This window comes from Spermophilus citellus, assembly GCF_964194105.1.
Source record: "Spermophilus citellus genome assembly, chromosome: 11".
Classification (NCBI taxonomy): Eukaryota; Metazoa; Chordata; class Mammalia; order Rodentia; family Sciuridae; genus Spermophilus; species Spermophilus citellus.
In genome coordinates this window covers 123,390,723-123,416,272 of record NC_138192.1, presented here as the reverse complement: position 1 = coordinate 123,416,272, position 25,550 = coordinate 123,390,723, and the positions used below count along the sequence as shown (strand labels likewise).

General features: G+C 37.8%; 1 protein-coding gene across 11 annotated transcripts in view; it reads left to right on the top strand.

Moving 5' to 3' along the window:
• Positions 1-25,550, top strand: part of DOCK10 (dedicator of cytokinesis 10) — a 249,127-nt gene that overhangs the window by 123,020 nt on the left and 100,557 nt on the right. For all 11 annotated transcript variants that reach the window (XM_081261150.1, XM_081261149.1, XM_081261152.1 and 8 more), the window contains exons 3-4: positions 2,906-2,995; positions 22,159-22,241. In XM_081261150.1, the coding sequence (XP_081117276.1) occupies positions 2,906-2,995; positions 22,159-22,241 (173 nt within the window). The remainder of the gene's footprint in view (positions 1-2,905; positions 2,996-22,158; positions 22,242-25,550) is intronic.

Here is a 25,550-nt window from a genome sequence, read left to right as displayed (position 1 = left end):
TATAAATTAAGATTTCCAATTTATCACATGATTTTTTTGAGAATGTTTAAGCTACAGTTGTAAAACATCATTTTATGACTGACATCATCAGGAATCACTCAAGGCATGATGAGGCAGTTTTTGTAACTCCACCTGTGTGAATTTCCAGTCTTGTATGTTGTGCCTGAGCACTAACTTAGGCATGAGGGTCCGTCTTTGCTCTATGACATCACTAACCCAGTAGCCATATGCCTACTGTTCCCAGAAGCCTGAGCCCACTCTTCTGAAACTTATTTAAAAAAAGAAAGTGACTTAATTCAGTAAGTATTCACTATATCTCACTAAGCCACAGAGCTGTGATCTTGGGACAACAGGTTTACAGTTCTACTATAAGCTTAATGTGGAGTCCTGTTTCTCTACTCTCTGTCTGATGGACTTACAGTAAGAATGCAGTGGAGTGACGTAGGGGGGAAATGAGAACGAGGAATGCTTGGCACTTTGTTTTGTATAAAAATTTTATCATAATCACTATAATATATAAAAATTTTCAATTAGAAGAAAAAGAATCTCTAATATTTCCAGTAGATTAGATTGTAAAATGTAATGTTCTCTGGACAACAAGCAAGTGACAAACCATATGTGTGAATAACCTGTCTAAACAAGAAACAAAATCATCCCCAGATAATTGAAATTCAGCAATAATCCCCAAAGCTCAGTTTAACCAGGGCTCTTAATCTTTTCCAAACTTTCAAAGAAGTTTATTTACTATTTATCTCCTAACAGATTGAAGAATATAAAATCAACAACTTGACAGAGAAAATTCAAAATAAATTCAAAATGTGAACTCTAAATAATAAGTCAGTTGACGCTATCACACTCCGCCTGGGAAACAACCACACTCTGATTTGTCCTCATATATCCGCTGGTTCTCTGTGTCTAGAATAGTTTGGATTGGTTGCCACAGCCCTTTCAAACTACCCATACAGTGGCCCAGGGATTCCGTCTATGGCTTTTTTAATATGAGTGTTTATTGGGATGGGCGTGGTGGCACACACCTGTAATCCTAGCTGCTCGGGAAGCTGAGGCGGGAGGATCATGAGTTCAATGCCAGCTTCAGCAACATAGCGAAGCCCTAAGCAGCTCAGCAAGACCTTTTCTAAATAAATGTTTAAAAACAAGGGCCAGGGATGTGACTAAGTGGTTGAGTGCCCCTGGGTTCCGCAAAAAGGGGAAAAAATGATGAGTAGTTAATTTTACTCTATGATATATCTGGAACACAGTTTCCCCATTATTTTTTGTCCATTAATCTTGTTAGATTCACATGACTTTGTTCCTCTTTCACGATGTCAGAACCATGCTTTCCTAAAATGCATATGCATGCACACACATGCATTGCACACAATCACACATAAAAACACATAAGCTAACATGCTCACATTCTACACAAATGTACACTACATAAACTTACACCACCACACATGTACACATTCAAATAAAATACACCCTCATGCACAATCACACTCTCACACTCTCATACATATGCAGACACAACCACACGCTATACTCAGGCACACATACTCCACACAGACATGGAGTACACTCATGGGCTCACACACACTCACACATCTCACACTGAACATAAATATATATATATTCACATGTTCAATAAAGTCAGCAAATAATCATTTAAGCACCAAACTTGACGCTTAAGTTATAACAGTGAACGAAACAGACAGAATTTCTTGCCTGCATGCCCAGGAATGAAGAAAAGGGGAATTTGCAGAAAATATGAGTCTGGAATTGGTAAAAAAAAAAAAAAAAAAAAAAGAGTGATAGGAACAAGACTGTCTTTGGTGGCAGAGTTCTCTGCAGTGTGTGTGTGAAATCAGAAAACTAACCTCATGGGACCCCTGTCCTTAACTGTGTCTAAAACTAAGCATGAGTATGAAGTCTTATCTGTATCAACAATCAGTCCAGAATAATGCCCCTCATCTGGACTGGTCTAAGTGAACTTTAGTTTGTGCTTTAGAAACCCTGATGGCTCACTGTGATTTGGAGAATATGCTATTTGTACTGTGGATGTTCATAGACACATTCTCTCAGCATCTGTTTAACCACGAAGGTGCCCAGACTACAGGAAGCTGGTGGCTAGGGATGCAAAACTTCTGTTTTAGGGCAAACCCTACTCCTCCCCTGCTTGAGTACACTTAAATAGGAAACAGCCCATACATTTCCATTTTTGGTGTTTTAAGAAGTACTTCATATATCAAATCATGTTTATCCACTTAATAGGATATTATTTGTGTAGAAAGAAAAAAATATTGTGCTAATTTAAATAAAAGTAAAGACAACAAAAACATGGTGTATTTTCTTCAAGGTTCAGATTTTCTGAACATTTACCCTCTTCCACCCAACTATGGCTGTGAGCATACTTAAGCACACACACACATGCACACACATGGTTCCTGAAAGGGCCACATTTGCCTTGTTGATATTTAAGAGATTATTTAAAGTAGCATTAAATAGCAATAGCTTGGTAAGTTTTTACCTTTATTAATCTTAACATGAACAACAATGATGATGAAAAATAAAAGATTATGATAAAATTAAGCTAAAGTAGAAATATGCAATGTCCCAAATTTTTGTTTTCTGCAGGAAGGGAGAAAGAGCTTACAATGATGAGTTTCAATGAAGGAACAGTGAAACTGATATGATTCATTAATCCCTGTGGCAATGCGTAGTGACAATGAATGGGATGCTTGGACCTCCTTTCATAGAGAGGAAATTGGAACAACTACACAAGTTTCTCTGTCTTGTTATCTCTACACTAAGCTCTAGAACAACTTCCCTTGGGGGTTTTCAATGTAGTGATCTGCTTGGTACCTTTGAAGATGAGGGTTTAATTTCTTCTCATTTTTCCTCTCAGGCAGCCACAGTTTCTTGGGATATCCGAACATTATATTCAACAGTACCCGAAGATGCAGAGCACAAAGCAGAAAATTTGCTGGTGAAAGAGGTAAATGTGACGCTTCTGGTCTGTTATTTTACAAAATTTTTGCCTTCCCCCAGGGAATACTGAATGCAATTTACTGTTAAGTACCTACCATCTCCCACTTCTCTTCAATGAACAACTACACATGCTCCCAGCAGTCTTTCAACTGTCACCTAGCAGGAATTTCCCATCTTCCTGTTATCTGTGTTTCATTATCAGAGGACTGTTAAAGTTTCAGATTTTCTTTTCCTTCTTTTTTTTTCCCCTTTAGTCGAAATCCCCATGTTGAGAAGTATTTGAGTACATTTAATAGAAAGATTTCACTTTCATTTATTTGCAATGCATAGTAAGAAAGACCATACTACATGAGAATTTTGGATAATAGAGTTTCTATTTTAAGGGATATTTTTCTTTTGAGTACTAGCCATGGAAATAGGGTTAAGGGGATATTGATAGAGCATCTCCTTATATTTAATTGAAATATAAGAGGCCTACAAATTGGTTTCTTCATCTTGTTCCCAGACTCCAGGCCACGTTAGGGCAGGGATTGAGTCAGGACACAGCAGTTCTTAGAAGACATTTATTGAATGAATAAATGAAGCCAGTCCTAGTCCTCCTTTTATAGAAAAGGCAGGATGTGGGGAAAAGGGTACTCTTGTACACTGCTGGTGGGACTGCAAATTGGTGCGGCCAATTTGGAAAGCAGTATGGAGATTCCTGGGAAAGCTGGGAATGGAACCACCATTTGACCCAGCTATTGCCCTTCTCAGACTATTCCCTGAAGACCTTAAAAGAGCGTACTACAGGGATACTGCCACATCGATGTTCATAGCAGCACAATTCACAATAGCTAGACTGTGGGACCAACCTAGATGCCCTTCAATAGATGAATGGATAAAAAAAATGTGGCATTTATACACAATGGAGTATTACGCAGCACTAAAAAATGACAAAATCATGGAATTTGCAATGAAATGGATGGTATTAGAGCAGATTATGCTAAGTGAAGCTAGCCAATCCCTAAAAAACAAATGCCAAATGTCTTCTTTGATATAATGAGAGCAACTAAGAACAGAGTAGGGAGGAAGAGCAGGAAGAAAAGATTAACATTAAACAGAGACATGAGGTGGGAGGGAAAGGGAGAGAAAAGGGAAAATGCATGGAAATGGAAGGAGACCCTCATTGTTATACAAAATTACATATAAGAGGTTGTGAGGGAAATGGGAAAAAAACAAGGAGAGAAATGAATTACAGTAGATGGAGTAGAGAGAGAAGAGGGGAGGGGAGGGGAGGGGGATAGTAGAGGATAAGAAAGGTAGCAGAATACAACAGTCACTAATATGGCATCATGTAAAAATGTGGATGTGTAACCGATGTGATTCTGCAATCTGTATTTGGGGTAAAAATGGGAGTTCATAACCCACTTGAATCTAATGTATGAAATATGATATGTCAAGAGCTTTGTAATATTTTGAACAACCAATTAAAAAAAAAGAAAAGGCAGTGACAAGATCTAGACCATCAAGTCAAACTAAAAATAGTAGTGTCTAAATGTGGCCTTTAATTCTAAGAAAACAGCGTGTGCCCATTAGAAATTAATTAAAGCCACACTTAATATTAACACCACGCACAGTTCTGAAACATATTTGACTCAATACAAGCTGGACTTTTTAGTGTTCATATTAAGGCTGATCTGATTCATTAATCGTACATATTTTATATTGTATTATACAGTCCAGATCATCATTTGCATGAATTCACATGTTGTTTTTTTTTTTGGTTGTGTGTGTTGTTTTTGTTGTTGTTGTTGTTGTTTTGACTAATTTGCTTATACTGCATTTATTTCCAAAGTTCACATTGAATTACAAGAACTTCTAAGGAGATAGAAAAAAAAAAAGTGTACACTCAGATACCATCAGGATATCTGAGAATGCTGTCTTCATATTTACTGATAAAAATAATAGATGATGTCAGGACCATAGTATTTTTGTTCTAGAAGAATTTATTATCTAATAGTACGTTGTGTTTTTTTTTAATGTCTGCAGATCCTTTTCTGTACTAGAAAGCCAGAATCACTGAGACCAGCTCTACAAAAGTCCAGTAGTATATTTATGTTAACTTTGGCAGCAGTTGAAATTATCATGATTTTGAATTCCCAGCTAAGAACATGTAACCAGGTCTTCCTGCATGTCATGTTGTTTACTAAAATATTGCACTTTCTTCATGAAGACCCTTAACTTTTTTGTTCAATTTATTTCCTATTACCTGATAGTTTCATTCCAAATCCAAACCAGACATTTTTAAAATCCATTTTCTTTTCCTATTATTAATTGCTGATATATTTTAAAAAGCTATTGATTTCTAATAAAAATAACTAGTTATTAAACTCTTATCCCAATAGTTATTTGATAATCAGTATATAGTATCTCATCTGCAAATAAATTTTATCTTTTCTACCAAGTATATTGTTTCTTCAATTTTTAAATTTTTTTATTTGTTCTAATTAGTTATACATGACAGAAGAATGCATTTGACCCATCATAAATAAATGGAGTATAACTTCTCATTCTTCTGGGTGTACATGATGTAGAATCACACAGGTCATGTAATTATATTTGCATATATAGGGTAATGATATCCAATTCATTCTACTATCCTTCCTACCCCTGCACTTCCTCCCTTCCCTTCACTCTCTTCTGTTTCTTCAATTTTTGCCTTACTCTGATATCCAGTATCCCTAAAACAATGTTGAATGATAATGCTAATATTTCATATCCTATCTTCATATTTGTTTTAGGGGGAAAACTATTTTCTTTGCTGCTTTATGAAATATGGTTTTGCATACTGGTTTCTGATGTCTAAATCATGTTTTAAGAAGTGTCTTTCCTAGTTTCTTTTGAGTGTTTATAAAAACTTGCCACACTCTTGTCATGTGCATGTTTGGTCTTTTAATAGGACAGCTTTTCTGCTTTAAGTTAGTATTATAATAGAATTAATGAGTTTTTCTCTGCATTTTATTTGCCTTTCTGGTATAAACTTTTTTGTTCAAGTTGTATTATCATCTTATTATGCTATTGTATTCGAATTGCTACTATTTTATTTCAAAAGTTTGCATTTATATCCGTGAGTGAAACTTGGTTGTAGTTTGCTTTATTTTCCCCCTTTGTGTTAGGGAAATGTTATCTTTAAAAAGTAATTAGGGAAGCACTAACTTTTTTCTGTGCTGTGGAATAAACAATCAAATGACACAAAACACTATCTAGAATATTCAAGTGCATATTTAACAGAAGACTAAAGTGTTATTTAATAGATGGTAAAGGTGCCTCTGCGAAGTCTTTGAGGAAGAGTGAACAACTCAACAAATAACATTTGGCTATCCATTTTGGAAGAAAATTGTTAGGTCTATATCTCATAGTACATAAAAAGTAAACCCTAGATGAATGAAAATATCTAAATTTTTTATACCTTTATTTTATTTGTTTATTTTTATGTGGTGCCAGGGATCGAACCCAGTGCTTCACACATACTAGGCAAGCACTCTACCACTGAGCCACAACCCTGGCCCTGAAAATATCTGAATTTTAAAATCAAAAGTTATATAAATGTAGGGAAACATTTTTAAGTGGAAAGTTAGGGGAAAATGAACAGATTTAACAAAATGAAAATTTTAAATTTTCATATGATGAATGATATTATAAAGTCAGAAGGAATATTTAATCAAAGAAAATATTACTCATGGTATCTTTTGTCTAATATCCTCAATATTCAAACTGAAGTTCAAAACAAAAAAAAAATGCAGTTGGTGTGGCCAAGAGGCACACACTAGTAGAAATACAAACAAAAATTATGCATAATATCTAAAGGGAGAGAAATTTTAAGATGAATATAATTTAATGGTAGTGGGAATACAGTGAAAGAAATACTCTCACACAGTGTTCAAAATAGGTCTATAACTTTTGAGATATAGTTCACAAATATCTTTTCAGTAGCATCTATAAATATACATATGCATCTTATAAAAACAAACACATCTTATAAAAAAAAGTGCTGTGTACTGCTGCTTTGGAAATTTGGAATACCAATAAGTAGGGGTAGGATTGAAACATTTCAACACATTTGTTTTTGGTAACAATATACAGTCAATAGAAACTGTATGTGTGTATGTGTGTGTGTGTATGCATATGTTCATAAATAAATAAATAAATATATATATATATATATATATATATATACACACACACACACACACACATATATATAAGTATATATACTTAAATATCTTAATTTGGGTGTTCATGATATATTGTCAATATAAAAAAGCAAGTCACAGAATGCATAGTGTGATATTAAAGTTATTAAAAGTATAGTAAACCTATAGGCGTATGTGCAAATATGTTTATATAAACCTAGAAAAAAAGGGGAAATGTACACAAATCGAACTCATGCATTAGCTACTCAGAGGTTTGGGATGATAAGGGGAAGGGGAGAGATTGATTTACAGTCTATATAATTCTATCCTGTTGTGGTATTAAAAATGAATGAACTTTGTAATAAAATATTTTGGAAGAAATTATTTAAATAGACTTTCAAATGTTGCCAGAATAGGAAGTGTACTGAATCTATTACCTAACTTGTCTCTAAAAGTTAAAATTTGATAATTCTTTATGTCAGCCCTCTAAGAGACTACATCAGGCCCATGGTTTGGAGATTGTTTTAGGATGGTAATGAAATGTCATATGGAGTCATCAAATCTCCTGTGCACTCTGCTTTGATTCTACTTGCTGAGCTTGTTCGTCAGGCATAGAAATCCATTAAATTCATCTGTCAATTCTTGATCATTTTTAATGCAACTACTGTGGACTTATATATGATTCTTTAACTTCAGAGACTTGTCATCTGATGGTGCTTTCACCTTTTTGTTAGTGGATGGAGTATTTGTGTCCAGTTTTGCAGTAATTTCCTTTTGGCTGTGAAAGTTGCTCTCACATGGACCAGGGCCCTTAGCTCTTTGCTGTGGGTCTCTGTACAGAAGGCTCTGGGGCCCTTGGACTGGTCATTGGCCTCACACCTCCTCCTCAGGTTGTTGGCAAGCATCCCTCTGAGGTGGGGCCAGTCAGCACAAACCTTAATCCTAGGACTGACTCAAGACTCCTAAGGGCAATCTCTGGATGCAACCACGGGTTCCAATTCAACTACTTTCCAGGGGAAAGGACTTTTTGAAATCCAGACACACCCACAGTATTATTCTAGGTTCTTAGAGGCCTTTAGTTTAGTGTGTTTCCACAACTTCTGCTCCACAAATGTCCAAAAGGACCCATTTTGGAACCCCACCATCAGCTGAGAACAGGTTGAACACAGTATTTGCTCTTCTCTTGTTATTTCTCCTGGGAGGACATTTCTTACCTTCATTTTTGTTCCTTGATTTCCTTTCGACTCCTCGCAGCCTCCTTTTCTCACTTCCACCCTCAGCTTCTCACTTCTCCTAAGAACTGCTCCAAAGAGAAACCAAGTAGAGTGCCTTTCACCCCAGTCCCCCAGGATCTTCCCAACTCGTATTTGGTTTTCTTCTGTAACACAAACAAGTCTTCTTGTCCTGCTCTTCTCACTGTATGGATCTAAGGCAGAGAAGGAGGAAGAAGGAGGAGGAAGTTTGAGAAGAAACTGTTTTATTCCCTGCTAATTTTTTTTGTGTCACTATCAATGAAAATGCTTCAAACCCTCTCATGCTTTTGCTTGGTTTTAATGATGGAGACAAAGTGTGATCTGTGATTTATAGGATGGGAAAAAGAGAACCCCTAATTACAAGTATCCCTCATTGGTAATATCAGTAGTCAAGCCTGAAGACAACAGATTTTTAAAAAGTGATCACAAGTGAACTGGTTCAAGATGGAGAATGGTTTAAGGTGGAGAATTATGCTAGCAGACAGTCTTGACTTCAATTGCTAATGCAGAAAAACCTTTATGGACTACCTACTTTGTGCCAGATAAGCTACATAGAGTAATTCCAAACAAATACTGCATCATTATCATCATTGCCTCTTAATAATGGGAAAACTGTGTCATAGAAAAGTGAAGAAAGTTGCCTAGCCAAGATCAAATAGCTGGGAATAGACAGATCCACATCTGGGACACAGACCACGTAGTCCAAGGTCCTGGACTCTTGACCACAATGCTAACTATGGTGCTTTGTGCTAGTGGCCTTCTGGGAGGAACACCTCTCTCAGTCTTTGCCCTAATGAGAGCACTGTAGTTTTTGCCAGGTGATTCTGATGCACATAGTCAATGGACTACAGCCCAAGAACAGCGGCTGAAATTTTGAAACCCTATTAAGCAAGGATTAAAGTGAATTCATAAACTTTTGTAAGGTTTTTGCGGCAACACATGTTTGCCTTATCACGGCTGCTGTACTAAGCGACCTTTTTGTGCAACCCTGTGCTAAATTGCCCAGCGGCTCCCTGCAAGGTGGTAAGGACAAATTTTATGGTTGCTAAGCAGCAAATTGGCAAGAATCTAGTTTAAACACATCAAGCTCAATAAAAATTTTGAGTTCTCTCTCATATCACCACTTTGACAATTCTCAGCCTCTTGTGAGAGGCAGTAGACATCCTTTTCTTTTTTAATCTTGAATGGCTTCATATTTTTAATGGACATTAAATGAGATGAAGTGTCTGCCTTTTCTGTTTTATCTGTTACTCTCCTCCCTATCTATTAAGAGGAAGGTTAAGTATTTCCCACACAAAAGCCCAGGCATATTTCACATCCTGTGAAGCACTTCACAGCTATGTGAACATCAAGCTTTGGTCTAGCAGCAGTGTACATATAGAATTATTTTTGAGCACTGTAATGTGGGTATTATTAGCTCATTTTGCAGCCTGAAAACAGGCTGTACATGTCTAACTAACTGGCCTAAGTTTACAAAGAACCCAGATTAAATCTGCTGTTTCAGGCCCCATATTCAATGTTCTTACCCACTTTATTGTCTCTGATCCCTTGATAAACTATTCAAAACCATGTGCTTCATAGCCTGACTTGGTGAAAACATTTCCACATTCTGCCTCAGTCTCTCCATTTTTATATTGGACAATTCATAATTCTAATGCTACGATTCTGAGAACAAAAACAGCAACGTATGAAAAACTTGGGAAATGACAACTTGGGAGTATTGTCCTTATCTGATCCTTCTAAGTGACTTAACATCAACATCTATAACCATTTAAAGAACAAAATCAAACACTTCTGGGATTAAAAAACACTCAGCTCCCACAGGAGGAGAGGGCAATTAAAGGGTCTATAAATAGAGCGCAGAATTCCTGAGCAAAGCTTCTACAGCAGAGTTTCCATTTTAATATACACACAAAGGCATAACATAAAGCTGGAAGTTCAGCCCACCAACAAAAACTAAGCCCTTGGTTTAGTCTCTTAATAAAAGAAGATGAGGGAGTGGAGCATTGTGAGATATGGGGCTCAAGAGGAAACAGCAGCCCAGGGACTTGAGCTGAGTTGGCTGGGAGAAACTCCCACCAACACTAAAGCAGCAAGTTGCTCCAACCACAAAGCCCTCTCCAATTCATGGAAGCCAGGGCTCCTGCAGGAGGAGAATAACCATGAAGGGAGCAGAAAGTAATGAATCCAAGCGGTCAAGCCTCACTGTGGCCATGGTATAAAGCACTTGGGAACTATTGAGGCCTGGAAACCATCTGCAAAATGGAGGCAGATATCTGCATCTGTGTCTGCAAATGCACACCTGCACACACTCACACACACACACACACTCACACACATGATTGTGTCCTGTCTCTATCAGACTCCTAAATTACTGTGACAAGGATAAGTTCAGATTTTAAGCAGGAGTTCCAAGCCAGAAATGATGAGATTCTCTGGGAAATAAAATAATGAAATCAAGATCCAAGCCTAAATAGAAAATTTGAATCCGATTTAAGGCAGAGTAAATGTTGAAATCCTTAAGCTTCCACAGAAAATTCACACTAAAAATATCAGAAGTCCTCATCTTCATGGTTTAAATCAAGGCAGCCGGGCAGTTGACAGAGGCAGAAGGACAGGTCTACAGGTCTCTCTCTCTCTCTCTCTCTCTCTCTCTCTCTCTCTCTCTCTCTCTCTCTCTCTCTCCTTCTCTCCCTCCCTCTCATTCTCAGCATCTAATTAGCACATATCCGTTTTGAGGATGTTTTAGAAGGGATATGACATGAAACCTTTTCCACATGTATTGGACCACAGAGAGAGAGACTGTGCATTTTCCCCAGATGTTTGAGAAACACTGTGGAGAAATGCTGATCTAAATCTGATCCAAGAAGATGGCCAGGAAGTAGGGATATAATACAGTTCAAATAAAATATGATCAGCTATTAGGTAAACCTCTGCACATATTGCTTTGGAACAGATGCTAATGAAGTAAAACGAAATATTAAAGCCCCCAAGAGATCAAATAAATTGGTTGTTTCTTTTTGTGGCCAAACCTCCACTCTTAATTCTTATTGTTGGTGTCAGTAATGCCTGTCTTTGTCCATGGAGATCTGCAACAAAATTCCAGACAAACCTCAGTGATGTGTGTTCTGTGATATATAGAATCATAAGAATAGAAAAGGTTTGATTTTAAAGTTAGAAGTAAATAATAATGATCACAAAGGTCAGAGTTACACTTTGTTAGTGTCTCAATCCTCTATCTAACTGTCACATTACTCTTGCTTGGGGAAATGTATATTCGATGGCATAAGCAAGTTGCCTTTTTAAGTATAGAAGAATCTGCTGTTTCCAATGCAGTTGGATGGAATTAATTACCCTGTTTTACAAAGGATTGAATTCTTTACATAGAAGTCCCTTTCCCACCAACTACTGCTACTGTGGGTCAAATAGTGGAAGTTTAAGTATATGCATCAACCACTGAGGAAAGGTTGGACAGGGCTCCATATCCAACATTTATCACTTCCTAAGCAGGTGATACCAGGGGGATGTGGCACAGTCCTGCCTTTGGAGGGCATGCTCCCAGGCAACACGGGGAATCAGATTTTCACAATACAGTGTGACAAGTGCACCAGGTATTTAGTAAAGGTAAAGAACAAGGTCAGCCTCACCTGTAAGGAAGAAGAATAACTAAAAGCAGAACTAAGTGTGTAATGGTTGGCTGGAAGGGTCAAGAAGCTAAACAGGGGACGATTAATAGCCCAGCCAGGTGACAAATGGCAGGTGATTGTGCTAACAATAAAGAGCCACTGAGGAGATAGAGATGGAGAATTTGGGGACCAAAAAAGAAAGTTCAGGAAAGAAATGTGTTGACAATGACTCCCACACTTATGGCTTGGACATAAACTAGATGGTTGGGCCATTGATATAAATAAGGTGTCCAGAAGAAAGGCCATTTTTTAATCTTTAAGTTACCTGCCAAAATATTGTTAATTTATTGAAAAACAAAAATTTCACAAACACACATACACAAAAAAAAATGATCAATAAATGATCAGATATTGCAAATGAATCATTTGCCTCTTTCTTTCGCCATTTGGGCTTAAACAAAAGGCATTCAGCCACTTCAGGAAAAAAAATGAAAATATTCAAAGAAGAAGCCACATGCAACTTTTATGGGAGTAAAGGAGATAGGAAACAACTGGAGTCCTAGGAAAAGTGAAGAAAGTTACAGAGGAGGGGGCTAGCTACAAAACAAATTCACTGCTTTTCATTTTTGTTACCCGAAAAAAAAAAAAACCTGTATCTATGATTTGAGGGGGTGGGTTGCATATATAAATATAAATTAAGTAAAATGAATGTTGTTTCCTAATTCTCAAATATGGATATCAAATGAATGATTTCAGTGCATTCATGAGTGTTAGACTAGAACTCAGAAAGCATGATGTTGCTCCCTCTACTACTGAGTTTCATGATTTGACACCAGGGCTATATGAACATTCTCTAGTTCCATCCAGTTACCTGCAAATGCCATAATTTTACTCTTCTTTAAGGCTGAGTAATATTCCATTTTGTATATATACCACATTTTCTTTATCCATTCATCTATTGAAGGGCACCTAGGTTGGTTCCATAGCTTAACTGTTGTGAATTGAGCTGCTATGAACATTGATATAGCTGCATCACAGTAATATACTGATTTTCAGCCTTTGGGTATTCACTGAGGCGTGGGCTGTGACTGGGTCAAATGGCGGTTCCATTGCAAGTTTTCTGAGGAATTTCCATGCTGCTTTCCATAGTGGTTGCACAAATTTTCAGTCCCACCAGAAATGTATGAGTGTACCTTTTTCACCACATCCTCACCAACATTTATTGTTGTTTATATTCTTGATGATTGCCATTCTGACTGGAGTGAGATAGAATCTCAGTGTAGGGGTTTTTTTATATTTTTTCCAGATATTTATTTTTTAGTTGTAGTTGGACACAATAACTTTCTTTTTATTTATTTATTTGTATGTGGTGCTGAGAATCGAACCCATGGCCTCACACACACCAGATGAATGCTCTACCTCTGAGCCACAGCCCCAGCCCAGAATCTCAGTGTAGTTTTGATTTGCATTGCTCTCATTGCTAGGGATGTTGAACATTTTTCATATATATTGTATTTCTTCTGTGATGTGTCTGTTCAGTTCCTTTGCCCATTTATTGATCAGGTTAATTGTTTGTTTGTTTTTTTCAGTGTTAAGTTTTTTGAGTTCTATATAAAGAATCCTGGAGAGTCATGCTGTATCTGAGGGGCAGCTGGCAAAGATTTTTCTCCCATTCTGAAGGCTCTCTATTAACATTCTTGATTGTTTCCTTTGCTGTGAAGAAGCTTTTTGGTTTGAGGCCATCCCATTTATTGATTCTTGGTTTTACTTTTTGTGCTTTAGGAATCTTGTTGAGAAGTTGGTTCCTAAGCCAACATGATGGAGTCTTTGGCCTCCATTTTTTTTTGTAGTATGTGTTTATGGTACCTTTGTCTGGGATGAGATGACTGTATTTATATGGGTCTGTCTCTGTGTCTTCTGTTTCACTGGTCTCTATGTCTGTTTTGGTCCCAATACCATGCTATTTTTGTTACAACAGAAAGTATAACTTAAGGTCTGGTATTGTGATGTCTCCTGCTTCACTTTTCTCACTAAGGCTTGCTTTGCCTTTTCTGGGCCTCTTATTTTTCCAAATAAATTTCATGATTGCTTTTTCCATTTCTATAAAGAATGTCACTGAAATTCTAAATGGAGAAAAACTGAAAGCACTCCCTCTAAAAACTGGAACAAGGCATGGATGCCCTCTTTCACCACTTCTATTCAACATAGTCCTTGAAACTCTAGTCAGAGCAATTAGGTAAAATAAAGAAATTAAAGGAATACAAACAGGAAAAGAAGAGCTCAAACTACCTCTATTTGCCAATGACATGATTCTGTATTTAAAAGACCCAAAATTCTCCACCAGAAAACTTCTAGAACTCATTAACAAATTCAGCAAAGTAGATATAATTGACACCCATAAATCAATTATATTCTTATACACCAATGGTAAATCAGCTGAAAGAGAAATTAAGAAAAAAATAGCCTCAAAAAATAAATAAAATACCTGGAAATAAATCTAACAAAATAGATGAAAGACCTCTATAATGAAACTGTAGAACACTAAATAAAGAAATTAAAGAAGACCTTAGAAGATGGAAAGATCTCTCATGTTCTTGGATAGGTAGAATTAATAGTGTCAAAATGTCCATACTACCAAAAGTTCTATGCATAATTAATGCAATTCCTATTAAAATTTCATTTTGCATGTAGTTTTAAAAGATAGATTTACAAGTAAAGCCGTGTTTATTTCGACCTCAAAAACTTAATGGAGGAGCTGGGGCAGGGACTCAGTGGTAGCACACTTGCCCGGCATGTGTGAGGCACTGGGTTCGATTCTCAGCACCACATATAAATAAATAAAATAAAGGTCTATCACCAACTAAAAAATATATATTAAAAAAACTTAATGGAAAAATCAGGATATCAAAATATATTGTTTTTCCATATCTGGCCATCTTTTTTTGTAAATGATAACTGTATACTTGTCATGGTCTGAAAAAAAATGGATTTTTTTACACTAAATGTTTACTACTAAAGGTAGTAAACATTTTTTAAAAAGTAAAGATTAAGGTAGATTCAAATGCATTTTTAATTTTCTGGTGGCATTGGGAATGAGATGTACCTGGAAAGACACCATTGGAAACAAAGTGGTAATGTATGGCACATAAACAACCCTGGAGAAATTCATTTTCTATTCACTAAAATCCCTAGACCAGTAGTCTTGTTTCCAAATATGAAAAGCATTCCAATTCTAAATTGGCCTCCCCTTCTCCCCAATAAAAATCATTCTAAAATATTTGGCAGTGGGTGAACACAGTTGTACAATTCAGAGACCTTGGAGTTTAAGAATAAAACAGAACCCATTTTAAATTTGAACTTCAATTTTCAATTACATTGAATTTTAACCCAGGTTATATGTCTTACCTGTGGAAACTGATTAGACATAATGTTGCCAAGGTTTTTTAGTACCATCCACTATTGGTGTCCTGAGTGACCACTGGTAGAATCCAACTAGAAACGAGTATGTGTTCCAAGTCCTGCACAGGTGTGGTTGATGAAAGGCTAATTTTACAGTTTACGCAGTTGCCAAGGCAGAACACATTTTGAAAAGAGAAAACAAATACTTTAGTTCACTTTCAATTTACAGTCAATAAAGATCCTGAATGACACCTTAGCCTATCCAGAAATTCAAAGCAAGAGAAAGCTTTAAAATGCTTTTTACTTATGGCTGGCACCTGATATGACAGTCTGGTTGACATTGCACATGCATGCTTACAGAGCATGTCGTATTTTTGTAAATCAGAAACAAAACCCATTAATAAGATTGTGCCATGATTTCTGAAACTGAATCGTATTTGTATTATTTCTGTTATCCAAACTTGTTATTTTTTCTCTTCTGACAAGAGCATAGAATAAGTTTTAAGAACCCATTAACTGTTTTCAACCTGTTTTAATGATGTAGAAATTATTGTATTTTAAAGAAACAGATAATTTGATCCAATTGAAGGGAAAAATGTTTTGTGTACTTTTCTGCTTTTCTCTACAATGTCCGCATACAGAGTGACCACATGTCCTGGTTTGCAGAAATACCATCTCTTATATTAACTGTTGGAATGGACATCAGTGTTTGTGTCCTCTCTGAAATGCCTCAGGATAGTCGAAAAATTATTCAGCTATCCTTTCAATGCACAATTTGCCTCAATTCACTTAATTTCATGATGCCTCGTTTTCAACATTTTTATACAATAGCCATAATTACTTCTAAACTTTATATAAAGAATGGTCGGAGCATGAAAATTATCACCATTATTTTACAAATACAGAATTAATCCCAGTGGGGACAAAGGGCCAAAATGGACACCTTTTGTGGTTGCATTAATCTTTCTGGCAAGAAACTAGTATATAATTAAATAAACCTCTATAGCCAGAAAGAAAAATAATTTTGCATCTAAAAAGCCATCTGTTACCTGCTTATTACTCTGCAGCCAGAATCTAATAATCAGCCCCTGTAAGAGAAGGACACATTGTTTTGCCAACCCCAAATTGCTATTTGAGGGATAGAACATGATTTGAATCGATTCTAATGATTCTCAGAAGTGGAGAGAAAAGGAGAAAAATGAAATATTTTCTTTACAGTGTTGTAAGGCACCTTTTATGATTATCTGCTCTTTTCTAAAGTATTTAGATTTTTCAGAATTGTCACAGTATCATTTTTAATCATTTCTAAAGGACATAAAGAGATCACTCAACAAATATAAATTGAATGTTCACTAGGAACAGAGCCCCTTGACAGAGTAGGCATGTTCTTTTAAAGGGCTGATTGATGTAAATCACCAGGGTCCAGGTGTGAAGCTGAGCTCTGAGGCTCTTGGTTCCTGGTCAGACTCTGTAACAAGGACATGGCCACCTTATTACTCTTGTGAAAAGATAGAGCTGCATCTGAGGTGCAGCTATCAGAGTCACCCAAGCTACTTCTTACAGTGCAGATTATGCCCACCAGCCTGGGATTTTTGTTCAGTGGATCTCAGATGGCACCCAAGAACCTGAATTTTTTTTTATTAGTGCATTATAGCTATGCATTATATTGGGTTAATTCTGACATAATTATACAAGCGTGGAATCGAATTTGCCCCAATTCAGTCCCCAGTACTTCTCCTTTCCCTGCCTTTCTCCCTCCCCCTGTTTCCTGTTCTATACCCTACTAATTTGTCCTCTATGTACTTATAGTTTTTAGAAATTAGTCCAATTTGGATGTACATAAAGGTGAAACTCACTGTGGTGCATTCATACACCTACATAGAAAAGTGAGGCCAGGCTCATTCCTCCAGTCCTCCCTGTCCTTGTTCCTCCTCCCTGTCCCTCAACCCCCTTCTGCTCCATCCATCTCTTATCTATTTTCATGGTATTCCCTCCTCGTTTTTTTGCCCTTAATTTGGTCTAGCTTCTGCATGTGAGAGAAAACATCTGACCCTTGACTTTCTGGGTCTCACTGATTTCAGGAGCATGATGAGGAACATGTATTTTAATGACCAGCCTCAGAGGATTCATGGCCAGTAGTAGGACATTGTCCACCATTTAGGAAACATGATCCTCATGGCACATAAGCCTTTTACCATGTTGGCTTTGGCTCTCTTTCTCATGTTGAAACACGTAGAGGCAGAGAGGGCAAGCGTCAGCGCTCCTTGAGCAGACACATAAGGAGTGAAATGCACGTCAGAGAGGGATTGCTGGTTGGAAAAATCAACCAGCTGAGCAAGCAGCTGCTCAAGATTGACAGTATTTAACTTGGAAGTATGCTGTGACCGTCTCCATCTGAAAGGATCCAGAGTTGGTACTGTGAAACACATGCTGTGGGCCAGGAAGTTACTAGGGAGAACTGGGGCCATTGACTGACTTAGGCAGAGTTGTTGCCTGTGACTGAATTTGCAGCAGCAGATCATTTCAGCTTAGTCTCTGGACAAAGAGGAGCTGTAGTCATAATTATAGTAGTTTTTAATAATCTTCTTAGAGTGACTGTGTGGGCTGGCACAAAGAATAGAGAATGAATTTCTATGCATAACATTTCCAAAATGCCATAACTCTAAGAAAAAATGGTTATGTTTGTAAAATGTACTGGCTTTCTCAGAAGCAGAAAAATTGCATATTTACAAGGGTTCTTAAGAGTCATTTAGTCCAATCCTAATTCTTACCTACCCACCACCCGATACAGGAAACTTAGCAAATAAATTCAGAAGTAATTTGAATAAAATGAGTTTTTGATAATAAAACCTAATATATTTCTCCAAAACTATCTTTATAAATCAAGGAAAACAAATTGTTATTAGCAATTGTTGTGAATGTAAATTAAGCATGGAATCAAACTTTCTGAGAATGCTGATATTTAAAGCAAACATTTATTGAGTTCTTGCTCTACACTAGGTTCTTCACAGAAATTATCTAGTTGAGCCTAGTGAACTTGGTATTAACTAGATAGTGGAATAAATTTAAAAGTATTACATTATTCAGTTGAGATGCCACAGCTAACACGTGGCAGAAAAAAATTCAAAACCAGATCTGACTCATGAACAGAAACAAAAACACCATCAGTATATCCAGAACGATGATCAGATGTGTTTTTAAAAATATATGTGCTGAGGATTGTGGCACACACCTATAATCCCAGCAATTTGGCAGGCTGAGACAGAAGGATCACAAGTTCAAGGCCAGCCTGGGAAACTTAGTGAGATCCTCTCTCAAAAATAGAAAGGACTGAGGATATTGCTCAATGGTAAAGCACCCATGGGTTCAATCTCCAGTGCCAAGAGAGGGGGGAAAAAGTCTGCAATCATTAAACAATTCACAAATTAGCTGAATGGACTTTTCAACTCGGGCATATTCAGTTTGAAATCTTCCTTGTACCACGTGTGGAATCTAGGTCAGAAGCTGAGCATCTCCTTGCAAAATCTGACAAATATATACGACAGGAAGGAAGGAAAGAAGAGAGAGATGGAGGGAGGGAGGGAGAAAGGCAAAGGAAGGGAAGGGAGGGGAAGAGAGAAGAGGGGAGGGGAGGAGAGGAGTAGTTCTCCACCAATATAAGAAAGTGCCATATTTGGTTTTGATCAGCAAATTTGAGGATTAACATATCTCAGATTCAGTTGAGCCTGTGGCCTATTGTGAATGGCATGAATAATGTGTGTGAGGATACACACTTATCATGGTTAAGCAGAGGACTACCCATAGCAGGAATAGACAATGAGTGAATCATGAATTACTGCATCTGTGTTCCACTAAAAACTGCAGATCAGGGAGTTTGCAGATAGAAATTATGTGGCAGTAACCTCAAATCCCATTCAGTATTCTCAATGTTCAATAGCTAAATCTGAGATCCAAATAAAGAAACTGATTTTACCAAGATTACATGAGGCGTCGGCACTAGTCCTGGGACAAGAATAAAGCTTTGTAGCTCTGGGCCATGTTCCATTCGTGTGCATGTAGCTCATAAAGCCTCTGTACTGGTTTGGCAGGGTTTTTGTTTCTTTGTTTGTTTATAAAAGAATCTTGGGCTACTTTGAGCAACCTATCTCAAGAAAATTATCCAATGTGGTTGGTCCTGGGGGAGGATGAGAAGGCCATATTGGAAAAGATAAGGTCTGAGGCATTTTGTTGTTGTTGTCTTTATTTTTCTCTCACAATGGCACAAGATTTAAAGTAACCATTAAAAAAAAAAGCCTCTTTGTCTTGTCCTTTAAGTCTTTGCTCCAACATCACATTTTCTTTAAGACCTGACCTAACCATCCTATTTAAATTGGCTCCCTTGCCCCAAATCTCCCATCCCCCTTCTCCTGTTATATTAGGAGGCTACAATTTTCTAACACATGGCACAGTTCACTTGTGTTTCCTGAATTCTAAAGGGCGTGGATTTTTGTTCCCTGTTCCTTACTGCATTCCCATCACCTAGAACAACTCTAGGTACATATTAAGGGCTTCATAATGCTCACTGAACAAATTAGTGGATGAATGAGCCTCAAAACGAGCAGACTAGGGTATTGAATTAAGGTGTGACCTTTATGTTCTACTGATTTAAAGTAAAATTTAGAAAGCAAATGTAAATCTCTTGAGAATATGCTAGGTGACAGAAAAACAATACACACAGAGAAATGCATACATAAAGGGGAACTGGGTACAACTACGTACCAGGAAAAAAAAAAAAAAGATCGTAAAAGGAGAAAGGGGGTGAGCTTTAGGTGTTTTTGTTTTCCATTTTCAAATATATTTTGTTTCATTAAAGCAAGGTGAAGAGAAAGGAAAGTAGGGGAGAGGTGAGAACCTCAGTCAGGGAACTTCTGGCCCCCTGACTTGGGACGCCAAGAGCCCCTCTGCTCCTTGTCTGAATCCTCATCATCTTTGTCTAAAATGAAGATAAAACATTTTAGCCAAGAGCTGAGGAAGGCTCAGTTTTCCTCCTATTTCCAGAAACATGTGCTTTGCAGGATTGCAAGTTAATACATTGAGTTTTGTCTAACTACACTGCTTTGCTCACATTCCCCATCTTTGTGGACTCCTGGATTTCCTTTTCCTCCTCTCCAGGCTCATCTGTCTTGTTGCTGTACTTCTACTGAGGGGAGGAGAAGCGTCCCTGTTCTTTTTTTCATTTGTTAATTAATTTATTTAATTTTTGAAATGGATCAATAAAAACATGACGTGACGTTAGGAGTAGCTGTACACTGTGCAATGTTTAGGTCAGGGCCGACAGGTCTTCCTCCTCCAACATTTATCACTTATGGCAAAAGCATTCAAAATGCTTTCTTTCAGCTTTTGGAAATATGCAGCCCATAATCACTGTGGTGACCCTGTGGTCCAGTACACACCGGAAAGTCTGGCTCACATAGGTCCCCACTGGTGCCCCCTGCTCTCTCTCTCCCTGCTCTACCCTTCACCCACAGTAACCACCGTAGTCCTCTCCATCTCCACTTGTTTTCAAAGCCTTGGTTTGTCCTGTACTCATGCCTCTCTCCTCCTACTCCCCAGTTTGTGCGTGGGCACTTCCCTGAACAAATAAAGCTATGGTGCAGAGAGAATTCAAGGCCAGCAAGATCCAGAACAGCAAAGGCCTTCCTAACCACCATCCTCCTTTCCTGCCTTTTCTGAGCATCTGGAGCTGCATGCTGGGGAACCTGTGCTGCCTACCACTGTCCACAGTGCCCAGAGGGCCCCTCCTTCCCTCCTCCTGATTCATGACAGAGACCATCATAGCCCACATTCCTCACAGTGCAAAGAATTTATTGTCTTCCACTAGTGCAAGAATATAGGGTGTCCTTTTGTCCTAATTGACAGCTTTTTAACCCCCAGAATCATAGGATGTTAGAATTGAAAGGAGTCTTAAAAGCCTCCTAGTGAAATCTCCATTATAAATTCCTGGTCATTAAAGCAATAAAGTATTTGCTATCAATAAGTACTATAAACTCAGCCATTGTGTACCACCATAGGATAGTTACTTTGGGCTATTCGCTTGGGTTTTGAAACAGTTTTCAGTTATCTTTTTTCACATCTATTATAAAATCTATGAATCATTGTAGAGAAGGCTGTGGGCTCAGAAGGGAACCAGGACCAATGGAAAACCCATTTCAGGCTGACAAGGGCACTGATGCAAAAAAGAAAAAGATCAGTTACTCAAGCAAGAGCAAGAAGAAATTAGGCTAAAATTATAACAAAAGAATTACACATCAATAGCAACATCCTTCACCACTAAGACCGGTAGATAACGGAAGCGTTGCCAAGGAAGCCGGGAGAAGGATGCTCCCCAAGTTAGCAACATATCCGGTGTGAGTCAATGGTGATTGGATTAGGGTTTTCCTGATGGAGTAAAATAGAATAAATACGTTAAATGATTCCTCTTCCATGCATCTGGAAAAGGATAAATTTCCATTTCATTGGAAAACGTAAAGCGACTATAGAGAGAAAGCCCCTTATCTACCTTTAAAAAGGCAAAAGATTTATATGATCTTAGAGAAACTCCAGTGTTCCTCACCCAATTTAGAATCACTAGCAGCCACCATAATGCCACCTGGGGATTAGAACTGTCTTCATGGTCCATTGTGCCAGAACAGCTAATTTTTTTAATGATAATTTTTATAATTGTCTTTTTCTCCCTTTCAGGCTTGTAAATTTTATAGTTCCCAATGGTACGTGGTAAACTACAAATATGAACAATATTCTGGAGACATTCGACAGCTACCCCGGTAAGAACCTGTGATAAGGACTGTGGGAAATTTCAGCAGGGGTGACATCTTCTGGTTTTACCTCTTTAACAATTTGCTTGGTCCACTGCAAATGGATTGCAGGGGAAGCCACAGAAGCAAGAGACAGAGGCTCGTTATTTTGGAGTTGCCTTACTATGAAGAGCAAAGCAGTGTTCCTCCGAAATAGCGAATCTTTTTTCCCCAACACTGGACGTTGACTTCTACCAAATTTCTAGATGTTCTTCTAGACTCAGTCATTCCAGATGGGTAATTCTGGGAACTTCCTGTTGGGAAGATCCTGCCACACTCTGGGTCCTCCTAAGTAATTATGACATTCAAAACCTCTGAGTATTAGTCACATGCTTTTTGTAGATACCATTGAAAAGCAAAGCATTTTTTTTTTTACCACCCAGACTTCCTCTTTCTGAGAATAGTTCTGAGAAGTGGTTACAACTTGGAAATCATGTCCAACCAATTGGAAGACTGTGCATCAAGTGAGGAGAGGTATTATAGCAGCATTGAGCTCCCTCTCCAAAAAAATGTCTTCCCAAGGTCACTTCAGTGACTTTGTTCCCAAACACCATTTATACTTTCTTACATCCATGATGTAATAAAGAAAAGGAGAAAGTAAAATAATGTACATTTCCAGGAGTCTTCCTGTACTGAAATCACAGAGGAAGCTTGTCCACTAGTGGCAGGTACAGGCCCTCATTGTCGAACTGGGATTCTCATAGAGCATTCAGATTCTTCTCGTGAGAACAAATATTCTCGAGAATTTCCCTTACTTTAACTGAAGGAAGTGGAAATTGATACCAAGAAGGGGAAGAGTAAGGCTGCCACAAGTTAGAAACATGAATTAAGTGTATATATTCAAAATGAAAATAAGAAGTTCCAGGAGACAACCCTGTAGCATGCACCCAAGAATAATGAAGACTGTAACATTGAACAGAAGAATTCTGTTTTTACAAGGTTTTGCCAAGCTAAGCACTCCCTCCTAAAGACTGTGCATATTTAGGTCAGTGGTGGAAACAGATTAATTTACTTGGGCCTTCTGAGGCTAGTAGAGGTAAATCATTTTCATACCTCCTGGATTAGAATTTCCATATGTCTGCTACTAATTTAAACTGATCATTTCTTTTTATGGGTTGCTGAGGCTGCAAAATACCAATGTGCAATCATAAAAAAGTGAAAAAAGAGTTGGATATATTTTAAATTTAAAAATTCATTTTTCGTCTTTTAAGAACCCTGCTTCTTTAAAAATAAATTGCTCATAAGAAGAAACTAGAAAGATACAGTATTTCTAGCTAAAAAGCAAAATATAAACCATAAAAGGTAAAATATAAACATAAATAAATATCAACACTGAACTTGGAGTTCCCAGGTGATCAGAGCAGCATAAAAAGCTTATACCACTGACTTCATTTAACCCCTAGGTAAAGTACAGAGATCTGTGACACATGAAATATTTTTTAACCATAGTAGATTTGATATAAAAAAGGAAATTTCTTAAACTTATATTTTTTGACTAAAGATCAAATAAGGTATGGCCAGCCTAGCTGGGCTGAGTTAGGACAGAATAATTTTGTAAAGGACAAAAGAATGTTTCTTGAGTGTCTACAGTGAGTGAGGTAGAATATGGTAGATGCCATCAGTATGTTATCTCATTTAATAACCATCGGCTAGAAACTCTTCCACATTTTATAGAGGAACCTTGGGCACCGAGAGGTGCCACCATTCTTATAGAGGTGATGAAGGATATGTAAGTGAAAAATTGATAAATGAGACTGACAGTAAATCATAACTCAGAATCAAACTCCGAGGGTAATATCCCTGACTGGCCTTTACCCAAGATCCCAAAGGCTCTAAGAGATGACAGAATGCTCCTGGGGGCTCGGGGAATTTAAAGTCAAGAGCCTAAAGTGCTGACTTTCCCATGATCTTTAAAAGACAAGGTAATCTTGCACAGTAGCCCCCAGGACTGATGTGAGAGTGATGGCTGGTTTTCTTTAAAGACAGAGAAGTTGTGCCCTGGGGACCATTGGGACCAAGACTAAGAACAGCCCAGGAGCCCTTGAGCCTCAGAGGTAGTGGAAACACTGTCCGCCATCAGGGCCCAGAGCTGTGCCCTGCGCAGCTGAGCTCACCTCCTCCCACTGTCCTTTCTCCCCATGCCCAGTCTCACTGCCTTCCACTCCTGGGTGCTCTGAGCTTGGTCCTCCTCAGCACCTTCACTCTTATGCTTCCCTCTGCTGGAATGATGTTTCCCTAAAGCAGCTCAAACTGGCTGCTTCTCATGCTCAACCTAAAGGACACCTCCCTAGAGAGGCCTTTTGCGCCCACCCTTACTAATCTTGATCTCTGCCTCTCCTACCCAATCACTCTCTTCTCTCCAATTCTTTTTTTTTTTTCATCATTTATTTTAAGTTGCCAGATAGCAGCGTGCATTTTTACATGTGTGGCAAGACGTTCTGAAGTCCACAAACACTGGACTGGTCAAATCTAGCTAATTAAAAAATCCTCCTAGTTGTCATCGTTTTTGCAGTGAGAGCACTTCACGTGACTCCTTCTGCAGTTTGCAAGAATGGGGTGTTGGTCATTAACGTTGGTCACCCTGCTGTGCAATGGATCTCTTGAAACCCTTTGATTTTTCCAACAACCATTTTCACTCAGGCAACTTGTGCTGACTTATGCCCAATTTATTCTGGACTCCTTCCTCCCCTAGAACGGGAGCTTCTTCAGTTTAGGGACTTGTTTTCTGTTATGTGGCTGGCATTCTTGTGGTTCTTCTAGTTATCAGGTACGAACTAGATTCGGGAAACTTAGAATTGGGAAAAGCTGGCACTGGATGGACATGAAGGACATGCCCACATCAACCCTAACTTGAACTCACTGATACACACACACACACACACACACACACACACACACACACCACACACACACACACACATATATACATACACATATACATATATGTGTGTGTGTGTGTATATATATATATACACACACATATATACATATATGTGTGTATATTTTTTTAATTGAGAAATGAAGTCAGCATAGACACAAAGATGACTGCATTTGGTTGTTTTGCTATTGACCTCATTCCTGTTGTCTCATATCTTCTGAGTTATTTTTTGAACAGTTAAAGTGGACGTAAGGGGAATGTTTAAAGGAAGTTTTATTTTATAAAAGAGTGTAGAGATGTAAATTGTAACATAACACAATAGAGACTATCTAAGTAATAAATGTAACATTTGGGAAATTGTTGAAAATTTTTTTTGACATTTGCATGAAGTTTTGATTATT